The sequence below is a fragment of the Xylona heveae genome, assembly GCF_001619985.1.
Source record: "Xylona heveae TC161 unplaced genomic scaffold L228scaffold_1, whole genome shotgun sequence".
Classification (NCBI taxonomy): domain Eukaryota; kingdom Fungi; phylum Ascomycota; class Xylonomycetes; order Xylonales; family Xylonaceae; genus Xylona; species Xylona heveae.
The window spans coordinates 2,471,779-2,484,460 of record NW_017264193.1 but is presented as its reverse complement, the minus strand read 5'-3'; the positions used below and the strand labels follow the sequence as shown (position 1 = coordinate 2,484,460).

Below are 12,682 nucleotides of genomic sequence, written 5' to 3'. Positions count from 1 at the left end.
TAATGCCCCTTCGGCAGTGCATCATTGTGCCGATTCGCTCACCGTAACAGAGGGCTTTGCGACGAGAACGTCACAATTGGACGAAGCTGATGGCTTGTGAATTTCATCTGCGCTGTGTATTCTCGCCACCAGTCCAACAGTTGAGGTCAAACAATATGACTTGATGCTTATGATTGGATGAATATGTTTATTTCGAGGGGCTTCTGCCGCCATGAGAAGCTCATTTACGGCGCAGCACGCGCTTCATGGCGACCAGCGCAAAGAGCTGTTGCATCCCCTTTTTGTCAGCCACCCCGGCGATATCTCGCGGTGGAGGCTGCAGTAAAGGTTTCAGATGATGCACGCAAAACAGAGAGCTTAAATAGTATGATTCATGACCTTGAATTCTGAATAAACCCGAAAAGGAATCGGCTGACTCTGGTTGCAGAGCCATCAACTGCCCGCTTCAATGAAATTGGCGTGCAGCAAGTAAGCAGTCACATCCATGCCCAGCTCTTCCCTGGACCCTCTTCGCCTGCGCCCCCGGAGCTCGTCGCACTGTCCAGAGATCACCTCCATCGCCATGACCTCCTTGGCAAGAATCAGGACAACCCTTCACCGGTCTCGTTTGACCTACCGGCATTGCAAGGGCAGACGTTAGACGAACACTTTCACAAGCTAGGGATGGACGCCGCAGAGCCTTATCTGTCTCAAGCAAAGGAGTATGCAATAGTCAATGCGCCAGCAAAGCCCCGTAAATGGATTCATAGGAGTGGCTGGACGAAATATTACCCGGATGGACGAACAGAACCGGTCGAGGCGCCCAACGAATCCATGCTCACGTTTGATACCGAAGTTCTCTATAAGGAGACCTCGTTCGCAGTCATGGCTTGCGCAGTCAGCCCCACGGCCTGGTATGCATGGTTATCGCCTTGGCTACTCGGAGAATCCGAGTCAGACCGACATCTGATTCCCCTTGGAGACCCCAACAATCCAAGGATTGTCGTCGGCCACAACATCGGATACGATCGAGCTCGCATATTCGAAGAATACGATGTAAAGCAGACGAAAAATGCATTTCTGGATACCATGTCATTACACGTTGCGGTCAACGGAATGTGTTCCCGCCAGCGGCCCACGTGGATGAAGCACAGAAAGAACCAGGAGCTACGGGACAAGATTGCCCATGAGACAAATTCGGCAGAACTGGCGGCGTTACTCGAATCAAAAATGTTGACAGAAGAGGAAGAAGAGTTGTGGGTTGGCCGAAGCTCCGTCAACTCATTACGAGACGTGGCCAAATTCCATTGTGATGTCACCATTGACAAGGCTCAGCGCGAATACTTTGGAGAATTGGATCGAAATGGGGTTGTTGAAAGGCTAGATGAACTTCTAGACTATTGTGCAGCAGATGTCGCCATTACGCATCGAGTATTCAAGAAGGTTTTTGTTCACTTTTTGGAAGTCTGCCCTCATCCCGTGAGCTTCGCTGCACAACGACATCTCTCGGCAGAAATCCTTCCGGTGAACAAATCATGGGATTCATATATAGCAAATGCCGAAGCCACCTATCACCGACTTTCAGACGCCGTAGAGCGGCGCTTGATCGAGCTTACCGAGAGAGCACTCGAGGTGAAAGACCAGCCGGAGAAATATAACGCTGATCCTTGGTACCGCCAGCTGGACTGGTCGGGTCAAGAGATCAAAATGGTCAAAGGAAAACGGAAGAATGATCCGCCACGACCGGCTGCCCGACAGAAGAAGCCTGGTATGCCCAAGTGGTACAAGGATCTCTTCTCTACTAACGATGCCCCCATCAACCTCACTGTACGCACAAGAATCGCGCCGCTTCTTTTGCGCCTAGCATGGGACGGTTACCCTTTGGTGTGGTCGGACAAATATGGCTGGACGTTCCAGGTGCCCATGTCTGAAGCGATGATGTACAATGATCGAACCGTCGTCGAATGTGACATGAACGATGAAACTGACCTTCAGCTACGCGATGACAGAAAGCACAAGTATTTCAAGCTTCCACACAAAGACGGCCCGCAAGCTCGTTGCGGCAGTCCACTAGCAAAGTCTTACATGCAATATTTCGAAAAGGGAAATTTGTCATCCGAATATTCCTATGCCAAAGAAGCTTTGCAGATGAATGCGTCCTGCTCATACTGGATCAGCGCAAGAGACCGAATCAAGTCCCAAATGGTCGTCTACAATGGTGATGCAGCGCTTGCTCAAACGAACAAGACGACACCTTCTGATGTCGGGTTCATTCTGCCCCAGATTATTCCCATGGGAACAATCACGCGAAGAGCCGTCGAAAATACCTGGCTGACAGCCAGTAATGCCAAACCCAACAGAGTTGGATCGGAATTGAAGTCCATGATCAAGGCGCCTCCCGGATATTGTTTCGTCGGGGCCGACGTTGACTCCCAGGAACTTTGGATTGCGAGTCTTGTTGGCGACGCTCAGTTTCGGATTCACGGCGGCAACGCTATTGGGTTCATGACGCTTGAAGGGACAAAGGCAGCTGGCACGGACCTGCACTCGAGAACGGCAAAGATCTTGGGCATCTCTAGGAATGACGCAAAGGTCTTTAACTACGGACGAATTTACGGCGCAGGGTTAAAGTTTGCGGCGACATTGCTCAGGCAATTTAACCCTGGGCTCTCCGAGAGGCAGACTACGGAGATTGCTTCCAAACTTTACAAAGAGACCAAAGGTCAGAAGACATCAAGGAAACTTCTGCATGAACGAGCCTTTTGGCGAGGAGGCACTGAGTCTTTTGTATTCAACAAGCTCGAAGAGTTTGCTGAACAGGAGCGGCCACGCACGCCTGTCTTGGGAGCTGGGATCACGGAGGCACTCATGCGACGATTTATCAACAAGGGAGGCTTCATGACTTCGCGTATCAACTGGGCCATTCAATCTTCTGGCGTCGACTATCTCCACCTTCTCATCGTCTCCATGGACTACTTGATCCGTCTATATAACCTCGATGCGCGATTGGCAATCACGGTGCACGACGAGATTCGATATCTCGTCAAAGAAGAGGACAAGTATAAGGCCGCGATGGCGTTGCAGGTAGCAAATGTGTGGACGCGGGCCATGTTTTCTCAGCAGATGGGCATTGACGATCTCCCTCAATGCTGCGCATACTTTTCCGCCATCGACATCGACCACGTCCTGCGAAAAGAGGTGGATATGGACTGCGTTACGCCCTCAAATCCGAACAAGATTCTGCCAGGAGAGTCACTTGACATTGTTCAACTCCTCGACAAGGGCGAAGCGTCCCTTCTCGATCCTGCTACGAAACCTTTGGATCCTCCGCAGGTTGATCGATTTTCATATACTCCTCGCCAACCAGTCATGGCCAGCCTTCAGACGACTTATAACCTGAACTTTCTCAAAGCACAGATCACGGGTGACGACAAAGAACTTCGAGAAATTATCAAATCAAGTCGGCCAGCTCCCAGCCCTGCCAGATCGATCTCTCGGCCTGGAAAGACGGTTCCAGTGCCGCCACCTCAGACGGTCGAGCTGTTTGAAGTAGGACCCTGGGCGCACAGACCGTCTCCGACCTGGACAAATGGCAAGACCAAGTCGTGGCAGCCCTTGAAACAAAATACATTTCGACAGCGGGTTGCTGGGCGCGCATAGACTTCTCATATTATGGTTGGACCCTCCACTTTTCTCCTCTCTTATTCGCTCTGGTCTTTTGTTCTGTTAGGAGTTGTGGACGGCAGGAAACTTATTGTGCATGGTGTTTATTCCTTTTCCTTTTTTTTTTTTTTGCATAATCTTACAATTTCGGACCTTTGACGTGGGTATTCTTCTACCCTTTGAAGTGGTAATGAGGCATTGGAGTTATGGGCTGAGAGGGAAAAGTTCAGGGCGGCGGTTTCGGGGCTTTGTTTTTTTTTTCTTTGGCATACGATTGAGCATATATTGGATATGGTGCTCCTATATGGCCCTTGTATATTATACCGAATAAAAGGATGTAAGAATGAGCATATGGGAGTCAAGACTACAGTCTTGATGAATTGCACTCATCACGTATTACACCTTAACCCAAGATGTTCTCACAGGGTCACTTTCCATTTTCGGTAGACCCTTTCCCGTTTCGCCTCGGCAAAAGTTGCTCGGCAAATAATTTGGATGATGCCAAGATGCTCCTTCCTTATGTGATTCGCTGGTGCTTCCTAATCCGGGGAAAGGAATGTCAGCAGGTGACATGATGACGTAGTGCGGAGAGACGGGAGACACAAGACAAAACAAGTCAAAACCCATCCGGAATTGCATTTATCATGTCTGATATCAAGGGTATTAGAGTAATATGCCCTGGGTATTATCAGTTGCTCAAGTAGATAGATGTCATCCTCTCCGAATGCCCCGCGCTGGCAACCAAGTCCGAACTTGGCAAAAGCTTGGTGAACTTGTATTTCTATGCCCTTCTTCCCACTGCGACTTCAGTAAATTTAAGCTTGAGCTGCCACATTCTCTCGCCTTTAAAAGATTCACGTATTAATCAGTATTCATCTTTCAACCCTCTTCTGTGACCGTTCTCATTACTCCTCTTGATACCTTGATACCCTGTGATCTGAAACTGTTTCTATTCGACCTGTGCTCATCCCAGACGGTATGTAGGTTTGCGTCGTATTGACGTCTTTGTCACAAAACCTTGTCGGAACTGAAATCTCCGATCTGGCTTCACCGCCTCCGTGAATGAACTTTTTGGGAGCAATTCGTCATCTCCTGCATCACTAGAAACCCTGATTTGACTTTTGGCTGACATTTACATTTCAGTTCGACACATTTCATCTTTGATCTCCAATCACCCACTTCCGACCAATATCAGGATATAATCTCATATCTTAACTACACTTAAAATCACCAACATGGAGACCATCACCAATGCTGCCAACGCCGCCAGCAAGGCGATTTGGGGCGAAAACAATAATGCCAGCGCAGAGACAGGCCAGGAGCCTCTGGCTGGCGAACAGGGCCGAGGAACTGCTGACTCGCCCTACGACAGGGGAAACGCTGAAGGTAACTCCAGATCCATTTCCTCATTTCCCTTTATTTATCGCCAAATTCTTGAATGATAAGTCCTCTTGAGAATAGTTGACTAACGATCCTCTTCGTTCTAGGCCAATCTGGCTCTGCCGGCCCTGACGCAGGTAGCTCCAACCCCGGACCAACCTCTGGCAGCACTGGCACTGGGCTTCAACCTGGCATTCCATCTTCTGGTAGCCAAAGTCAAGGGACCAACATTGCGGGCCAAATCCGACCGGAGCACCAGCAAGATAAGACCGGCGTAACCGGCCTGCACTCTGATGACCCGAAATTTTCCGATCAGCGCCCAAGTGATTCCAATGCCGCATCAACCTCGGACCGTGGCCAAAAGGCGCCCGCGGGCGGCATCGGCGCAGCTGAGCCCTCGGTCGGAGCTTCACCTAGCAGCGGCCAGCAGCCAACGCAGAAGCAGCAAGGTGGAGATCGACCTACTGAAGAACCCTCTTCGGGAAGTCAAAGCAAGAGCGAGCAAGAGAAACAGGCCCTTTTTGAAAAGGCCACCGGCCAGAAGGAGGACCACTCAGGTGACCCGCTGGGCAAGCACTCTGGCTCGAAGCCCTCTGGCGGCGAGCAGGAAGAAGGGCCCGGTGGAAAGAGCACTGGCGAAGGAACTGGCGAAAAGTACGTCAAGTCGACGGGTTTGGCGTCCCAAGGAGGTGACTTTGATGCGACTAAGCCTGGCGCTGGAAAAGAAGCAGATCGTACGTATCCTTTTACCCTTGTCCAGTTCCTCCTCTTACTCCTCCCCTCCTCTTTTTCCCTTGCTCCAATATTTGTGCATCTATTATCTAACATGTCTGAATACAGGCCTTCTTGAAGAACAAGGTGTGCACCATGGAGCTGGTGCGGCCAAGCCCGAAGCCGCAGATACTGGCGCTCATGAGACGGGCGAAGGAAATGGCAATGGCAAGAAACACGGCATGGGCGAGAAGATCAAGCACAAGCTTCACATTGGAAAGCACTAATCTGCCACGGCCTCTGTGCAGTGCGAATTGATTTCAATTTCTGAGTCCAAGGACCTATGCTAGGTGGACTGGGAATCGGGTCTGAGACGTAGCGAAGGCGTAGCTTTTCCTAACGTTTGGCGTTGACTTTTCTTCTACTTGCTATTTGTGCTTGATGGTTTGGTCTTGCCCAACTTGGCTTGATATCTGCAACGAATATACGAATTATACTGGACTGTTTCAGGCAGTAACAGTTCACATCTTTTAATTCTCTTTTTTCCCTTTCCCTCAATTTCAATTATTTCTTTTGCCCTCATGACCCACATCGGTGCTGTTCTAAATTCACAATGACATGATCAAATAACACATGAAAATTGTCCCTCGCTGTCTAAACTGCAAAGATCTTTTTATAATCAAACAATGGCGCGGTTTTCGCGGCATCCTGTCCTCTAGCCAAACTGCTCCTACTCAATCTTGCCCTTGTTCACAACAAACGCCTCGAGCGCAGCTACACCCAGTTAGCAACAACCCACTTTCAAATTGCAAAACAACACGAAAACACGTATGATGGCAAACATGGGATTGCAAGAATGCAACTTACAAATCGCAGCCCAAAGACGGTTCTCCGCCTCGGGGAAGACCAATGACTTGGGACTGTAAAACACTTCATCCGCGACTTCCTCTGGATGTCTCGGGAGACAGTGCATGAACTTCCAGCCCTGTTTCGCACCACCACGCTTTGCCAGATCGGACGTGACTTGGAAGCCCTCAAACGCCTTGAGGCGCTTTACCTTTTCCTCCTCCTGGCCCATGGAAATCCACGTGTCCGTGACAATAATGTCTGCATCCTTGACCGCCTCCTCGGGCACGTTTGTCTCCGTGAGCTTGCCCGGGCTCGCTACACCGTTCGCGCTATCGGAAATGACCTGCTTCATCGCCGCCGGGATCTCGTAGCCCTTGGGCGTAGCCACGGCGACGTCTGCGCCGAGTTTTGTCGCGCCAATCGCCAGGTCGAAAAGCACATTGTTCGCGTCGCCGACCCACGCGATCTTCAGGCCCTCTAAGCCGAGACTGGGCGTCGTGGAGGTAGTCAAGGACGACCGCACATGTGAAGGAGATGAGGGGAATGCTTCGTGGATGGTTAAAAAGTCGGCAATCGTTTGGAGAGGATGGTATGCATCGGACAGTGCGTTGATTACGGGGACGCTGGAGTGTTTCGCCAGGTCCGCAACGTCAGAGTGTGGGCCTACTCGCGCGACGATGCATGAGACCATGGATGAGATTACGACGGAGGTGTCGTAGAGTGATTCGTTGACCTATTTGTTTTGGTGTCATAAAATTAACCACAGGATTTCATTTCCAGCAATTAGGATTGGTCACAGAATTTCGATGATTTTTTTTAGTCTGATTGCAGGATCATGCCGTAAGAGAACTCTGCGGGGGAAAATGAAAAACATACGCCGAGCTGAATGTCCTCTTTGCCCAAAAACATGGGATGCCCGCCCATGAGCGCGACAGCGCTTTCCGTGGACACTCGTGTCCGGGTACTGCGCTTGCTGAACGTCATGGCGACAGTCTTGCCGCCCAGAGCGCCGAGCAGACTTGTCGGCATAGAGCCGGACTTGACTGCGTGCTTGTGCGAGTGGGCATTGCGCACGAGGGTGGTGAATTCCGCGGGCGTCAGGTCCGCAATGGAGAGTAAATGACGCGGCGCGAAGGGGGATGTCGCAGGAGATGTTGCCGAAGCGGCATGGGACGTGGAGTATGAGCGGTGGACAGCGCTGCGGTTGAAGCTACGGAGCGCAGACCGGGCGGTGCGGACTGTGGAGGGCATGGTGGGTGCTGTAGCCGGTCTGCTAGTTGGGGATTAGAGCCCGTCAATTGATGTTTGTGAGAAGAAAAAGGCTGAGAGAGGGGGAATGTGAAGGTCCCTGGAATCGCTGGGCCGAATTGAAAGGGGGAAGAGGGAGAAATAAGTTACCTGAAGAAACGGCCTGGAGTTTATATCAATGGCCAGTGGAGTGTTGGAGCTTGTGAAATATCGAGTCATAAGCTAAAGCTGGAGAAAGATGTGACTAACAGAAATCTAAAGATTAGATGGATGAGATAAGAGGAATTTAAGATGGAGATTAGATTATCGATTCTGCGGGAGGTCCGGTTGTTACTGCTCGAGAGTGTGGGTGTAGTTTGTTTTAGTGGCATTGTATTATATCAGTTTGTCTAATATTAATGCTTCTATAGGACGTTTGAGAGAGAGAGAGAGTATAGAATATCTATGAGTAATATTTAATTTTGAAAATATTTATTATTGAATATATGGATGCAAGATGTACTCGTAGGAACACGTTGGTACTCTATATCAAGTGCACAATACCTCATCAGTTGAGCAGAGAAATTATTTATGTACATTTACAGCTAGCAATTCTATGATCGTGACTTTTGTTAAAAGGTTCCTCAATTGGACCGCTGGTACTACCTTTCTGGAAAAAATAAAGAGACATATAGGGCCTGTCTCGAGTTTGTGCACGAACCGTGGGTCAAGAAGGCTTGGAGAACCGTCCGAGAGTTACTCATCTAATTAAGGGTTTCCTTTCCTCTTTATCCGTTCTCAAGCTCAGAAATAATCAATGAGAGGACTTTTATATCATGCTATTTTTGGATATAGTGCACCCTTGCCGAATGAATCTAGAAAAGCGGCTCCCGGCGGATTACGATTCCGGCAGCAAGGCGCTGTCCATTGCGGCCCCAGACGCTTCGACACGGTATTAATTGTACTGAAAAGCCCGTTGGAATGGGCACTGGCTTTGAAGTGTATAGCGTGAAATGCGTGACATATTTCTCTGCCTGAGAGCTTTCGGCGCTCAAATCCCTGAGGGTCTTCACCGTCATATCTGCGCCGTCAGAGCTCAGAGGTACGGTTGCGAGTGCAAAAGAAGACCCATTTTCCAGCACGCACTGATAATCGGATCCCGATCCAGTCACAGTGAGAGAGACATTACATTGTGCAACTCCCAAGCTGGCCCACTCAATGGCACTTCCGCGAGGGAGTTCGTCTACCTCAACGGCCAAGAAAGGTGGACAGGAGTCCACATTCTCTTGTTCAAATTTGATCCTTTGCATATCAGGCAGAGTCCGAACAGTCTCCTGAGGGGCAAAAGATCGATCATTTAGACGGCCGTGAGTCTGGTCCCAGACATCGATATCCTGGTCGTCTTCACTGTCTCCGCTGTCATCATTCTCGACGCGGCTGTGCATGTGTTTCCAGGCATTCCATGCAATGATTGCACGCTGCTGGTATTTGGTAGCATCCGTATCTGATAACCCAGCAAGGTATGCCACGCCATTTGTCCACCAATTGACACCCATAGTCTGTCCTATCCTCCACAGGTGCTGCAAAGATAAGGTTGTCTGCATGTTAAAATCCATAGGGATCTCCGAATTCTCAGGGCCTTTTACTGTAAGGTCCATGGAAGCAGGCCGTAGTGGAATTTGTCCTGCAACGTAAACTATTGACGGAGGTGTACTCGTGTTCTGTAAGTTATTGAGCGGCGTTGCAATGGATTGTGAGTATGGCCCAATATTGGCAGGAGCCCAATATGATCTGGACTGGACGTGCAGTCCTCTTCTCGAAAGGCTTTCATCTCGATGGACAACGACTGAGAGCATGAGCTCGGCCCCAGAAGGGAGAATGTCTCCGCAAGCAACTGTGACTCTTGCTGGCGGATTAGGCTTGGAAAAGAGCTTAGAATATATTTGATTGACATGTGCAAACTCAGACATTGAGCGAAGAAGGATCGTGCTAAACACAATATCGTCTGGTGACCTGTCTATTCGGGCCAACTCCAGCCTTAGGTGCTCAGATATGTTTGACATTTGTTCCCCAGCAGATAGGCTTGGATCACAACATGTTAAATTTGAGAGGAAGCAATTGCTCTTGCTGAGGGTTTGTCTTGTATCAACCTGAGAAACAGGCACCACATGAACACGCTGTGAGTCAGCTGAAGCGGCTTCGACGGATAATGTATGATCTGCTCGAAGAGACTCGAGAAGAGATGAGAATTCAGTATCAAGAAGATCAGGTGTCCTCAGACTCTCCAGGGTAGTATTCTCCTGAATCTCTCCGGCAGGTTTCTCGGCCATTCTAGCATTTCTGATTTTGACCGAAGCAGAACCTCCTTCGCCAACGACCACGAGTCTTTCCGCCTCGTCGACAGAGATCCTCTTCTTCCACAAGGGCGCCGGGCCGTCAACGGCTAGGGTCTCAAACTCTCCCCCTTCACCAAGAATTGCGCCGCCTTCATTTCCGCCAAATCTCTGCATAGCACGTGCTAACCTTCTCTTGGTCTTTGCGCTTGCCACATTCTCCCACAGGAAGCTTTCGTCCATTCCTCCAGATGCGACCTTGATGATTCTTGCGTCTTGGCCAACTGCTTCCATGTCGTCTAGCAGAGAAGACTGCACATTTGGTGGTAGGTATGGATATTGCCATAGATAAGAAAGCGGTGTCAGGCCGAGTCGAATACTGACAGACTCGACCCGGGTCCGCTGATAGTCTGAAAGGATAGCTCCAGTACTGACAGCATTTGCTTCTGGATGAGCTTCCATCACACGGCGAAGCAACGGTACCAGGGATTCCGTTTCATCCTGGCCCTTTGTGGTGGAATCTTGAAACGAGTAATTCTTGTCCGCATTGACAGCAGTGCCCAGAATTTCTTGCCTGTAGAGAGGAATGCCTAGCGCCTCTTCATATAACGGAATTACTGCATGTCCAACAGTCTGATACATGTAGCTATCCAGATCGTCAATTGTCTCATGACTATCGGGTTTTGCAGCAGGATATAAATTTGCAAGCGCAACCACTTCGTGACCATTGGCCAGGCAGTGCAATATTGAAAAGAGCGAATCTTTGCCCCCAGATATAAGAGCAATTACTTTCAGCCCGGCCATTGTCTATTCCACTTGGCCTGCCATGCGCCAAACGTAGCTTGATATATTTACCATTTCTATTGATAAATTCATAGGGTCCCAGGATATGACCTTCTGTCTCCAAATTATCCAGGTTGCTCGACTAACCGGTAGAAACCCCGACAGCACTTGACAGTCGGAGAAAAGTGCCCCTCCCCCGCCGACGCTCAAAGAGTTTGGGACCCAAGGACGGCTTCACTACGTAGTAAACTTACCCTTAGCTTCCCTTGTTACCGTGTCGCTGAGCAACAATTCCTCGAATTACACAACAGAAGCCGGTTTCTGGTGCTTATACAGTAATCGTTGCATCTAGAGGATTAAACAGCATACTACGACGCCTATCAACATTTTCCAGACAAGAGGATTACCCAGACGGTCGACAGCACAATGGCGGACGCCGCAAATGGAGAAGGAGCGCCTGTAGAGCCTCAGGCCAGGAAGGTCGTATACTGTGGAGGTATGATTCCTGTCTTGCGTCCTTCTTAAGCACTTGCTCAGTCTGCATTTCCGGTTGTCAATCTGAAATTCCGCTTTCTCCATGCTATGCACTTTTCCATTCCAGCTACTTCTCAGTGAAAGCTTGCTAACTTGAACATGACCTGATGCAGTGTGCTCACTCCCTCCGGAGGTACGTTCAGTTCTTTCTGTCTAGTTGGATCAATCATCATCACTGCCTTTTCGATGTCTCCCATATGCACGCATATTTCGGCAACGTTTAAGTTGCGAGCTGTACACTAAGGCCGTCAACGTCATAATCAATCGGAACCTCTATTACACTGGAGACACATACCCTTCCTTTCTTTTCCAAACAAGGGAGTGTTCTATGTGTATTAGAGGAGAATACAATCTACTTTTTCAGCTCCCCTCAAATACTCCATACCACAAACTGACAAGTATCTCGTTCACAACAGTACTGCGAATTCGGTGGCACAGTAAAGAAATGCAAAGAATGGCTAGAAGATGCCCACCCCGACCTTTTCGAACGGTTATACTCTGAGTGTCAGTACTTCCTCCCTTTTCCCTTTTTATCAACAATATATTGTTCCCCTCTTCTCTCGAAAGAGCCGAAGCCAGCTAACACGGAATACGACAAACAGCCTCTGTCGAAGCCAGTCTCTCTACTCTCTCTCTCGACGCGCAAAAACGCGCTGAGCGCGATGCTCAGAAGAAGGCCGCCAGAGCCGAAGCCAGCGAGGCGCGAGAACAGGAAAAGAAAGCTGCCGCCAAAGTGTACATCAAGCGGATCGAGCGCAACAAGCGCAAATACGTGACGGCCGTGATTGGGCTCGAAGCGCACGGCCTCGAGCTCAAAAAGGTTGCCAAGGACTTTGGCAAGAAGTTCGCCACGGGCAGCTCGGTGACCAAGACGGCGAGCGGCACGGACGAGATTGTCCTGCAGGGCGACCTGAGCGATGAAGTTTACGACTTCATTACCGAGACGTACAAGGGTGTGCCGGAGGATAATCTCGAGTGTATTGAGGATAAGAAGAAGAAGAGCGGATAAATTGGATAAAAAAGTCAATGTTGCTGGTCTATATGGGGAGAGGGGGGCGTTGCAGAGTGATCTAAAAGCAATGGAGAAAGAAGATATCATGACGAAGAGATGACATTGAATTGACTGTTGAATATGAAAGACAACCTTTTTTTAGTCCCTCAATAAATAAATAGAATATCCATAATAAGGGATCACGAATATTTTTGATATAAGTGATGGGATA

At 49.4% G+C, this 12,682-nt stretch overlaps 5 protein-coding genes across 5 annotated transcripts; 3 read left to right on the top strand and 2 right to left on the bottom strand.

The window, feature by feature from the left end:
• Window positions 1-120: 120 nt before the first annotated feature.
• L228DRAFT_226508 (DNA polymerase gamma) lies at window positions 121-3,856 on the top strand. The gene is made up of 2 exons (XM_018330423.1): window positions 121-364; window positions 428-3,856. Exons 1-2 carry the CDS (start codon window positions 178-180, stop codon window positions 3,637-3,639), a joined length of 3,399 nt encoding a protein of 1,132 aa, XP_018192258.1. The 5' UTR covers window positions 121-177; the 3' UTR covers window positions 3,640-3,856.
• Window positions 3,857-4,609: 753 nt separating this feature from the next.
• L228DRAFT_17009 (hypothetical protein) lies at window positions 4,610-6,119 on the top strand. Its single transcript, XM_018329469.1, has 4 exons — window positions 4,610-4,618; window positions 4,786-5,028; window positions 5,130-5,422; window positions 6,066-6,119. Exons 2-4 carry the CDS (start codon window positions 4,878-4,880, stop codon window positions 6,081-6,083), a joined length of 462 nt encoding a protein of 153 aa, XP_018192257.1. The 5' UTR covers window positions 4,610-4,618; window positions 4,786-4,877; the 3' UTR covers window positions 6,084-6,119.
• A 344-nt stretch (window positions 6,120-6,463) lies between these two features.
• Window positions 6,464-7,833, bottom strand: L228DRAFT_265075 (putative ornithine carbamoyl transferase; the record flags this gene model as incomplete). Its single annotated transcript, XM_018334650.1, has 3 exons — window positions 6,464-6,507; window positions 6,601-7,315; window positions 7,459-7,833. 3 exons carry the CDS (start codon window positions 7,831-7,833, stop codon window positions 6,464-6,466), a joined length of 1,134 nt encoding a protein of 377 aa, XP_018192256.1.
• Window positions 7,834-8,348: 515 nt separating this feature from the next.
• L228DRAFT_243201 (adenine nucleotide alpha hydrolases-like protein) lies at window positions 8,349-10,973 on the bottom strand. The gene has a single exon (XM_018331633.1). It carries the CDS (start codon window positions 10,944-10,946, stop codon window positions 8,685-8,687), a length of 2,262 nt encoding a protein of 753 aa, XP_018192255.1. The 5' UTR covers window positions 10,947-10,973; the 3' UTR covers window positions 8,349-8,684.
• Window positions 10,974-11,180: 207 nt separating this feature from the next.
• Window positions 11,181-12,674, top strand: L228DRAFT_243200 (RNA binding protein-like protein Tma22). The gene is made up of 4 exons (XM_018331632.1): window positions 11,181-11,421; window positions 11,573-11,592; window positions 11,876-11,963; window positions 12,062-12,674. The coding sequence occupies exons 1-4, from the start codon at window positions 11,352-11,354 to the stop codon at window positions 12,466-12,468; spliced, it is 585 nt and encodes a 194-aa protein (XP_018192254.1). The 5' UTR covers window positions 11,181-11,351; the 3' UTR covers window positions 12,469-12,674.
• The last annotated feature ends 8 nt before the right edge of the window (window positions 12,675-12,682 follow it).

Coding starts and splice junctions, on each gene's coding strand:
- L228DRAFT_243201 (XM_018331633.1), bottom strand. CDS start 10,946: ATGGCCGGGCTGAAAGTAATTGCTCTTATATCTGGGGGCAAAGATTCG.
- L228DRAFT_17009 (XM_018329469.1), top strand. CDS start 4,878: ATGGAGACCATCACCAATGCTGCCAACGCCGCCAGCAAGGCGATTTGG. Junction 5,029..5,129: donor CGACAGGGGAAACGCTGAAG/GTAACTCCAGAT, acceptor TCTTCGTTCTAG/GCCAATCTGGCTCTGCCGGC.
- L228DRAFT_226508 (XM_018330423.1), top strand. CDS start 178: ATGAATATGTTTATTTCGAGGGGCTTCTGCCGCCATGAGAAGCTCATT. Junction 365..427: donor CAAAACAGAGAGCTTAAATA/GTATGATTCATG, acceptor CTCTGGTTGCAG/AGCCATCAACTGCCCGCTTC.
- L228DRAFT_243200 (XM_018331632.1), top strand. CDS start 11,352: ATGGCGGACGCCGCAAATGGAGAAGGAGCGCCTGTAGAGCCTCAGGCC. Junction 11,422..11,572: donor GAAGGTCGTATACTGTGGAG/GTATGATTCCTG, acceptor GACCTGATGCAG/TGTGCTCACTCCCTCCGGAG. Junction 11,593..11,875: donor TGTGCTCACTCCCTCCGGAG/GTACGTTCAGTT, acceptor CGTTCACAACAG/TACTGCGAATTCGGTGGCAC.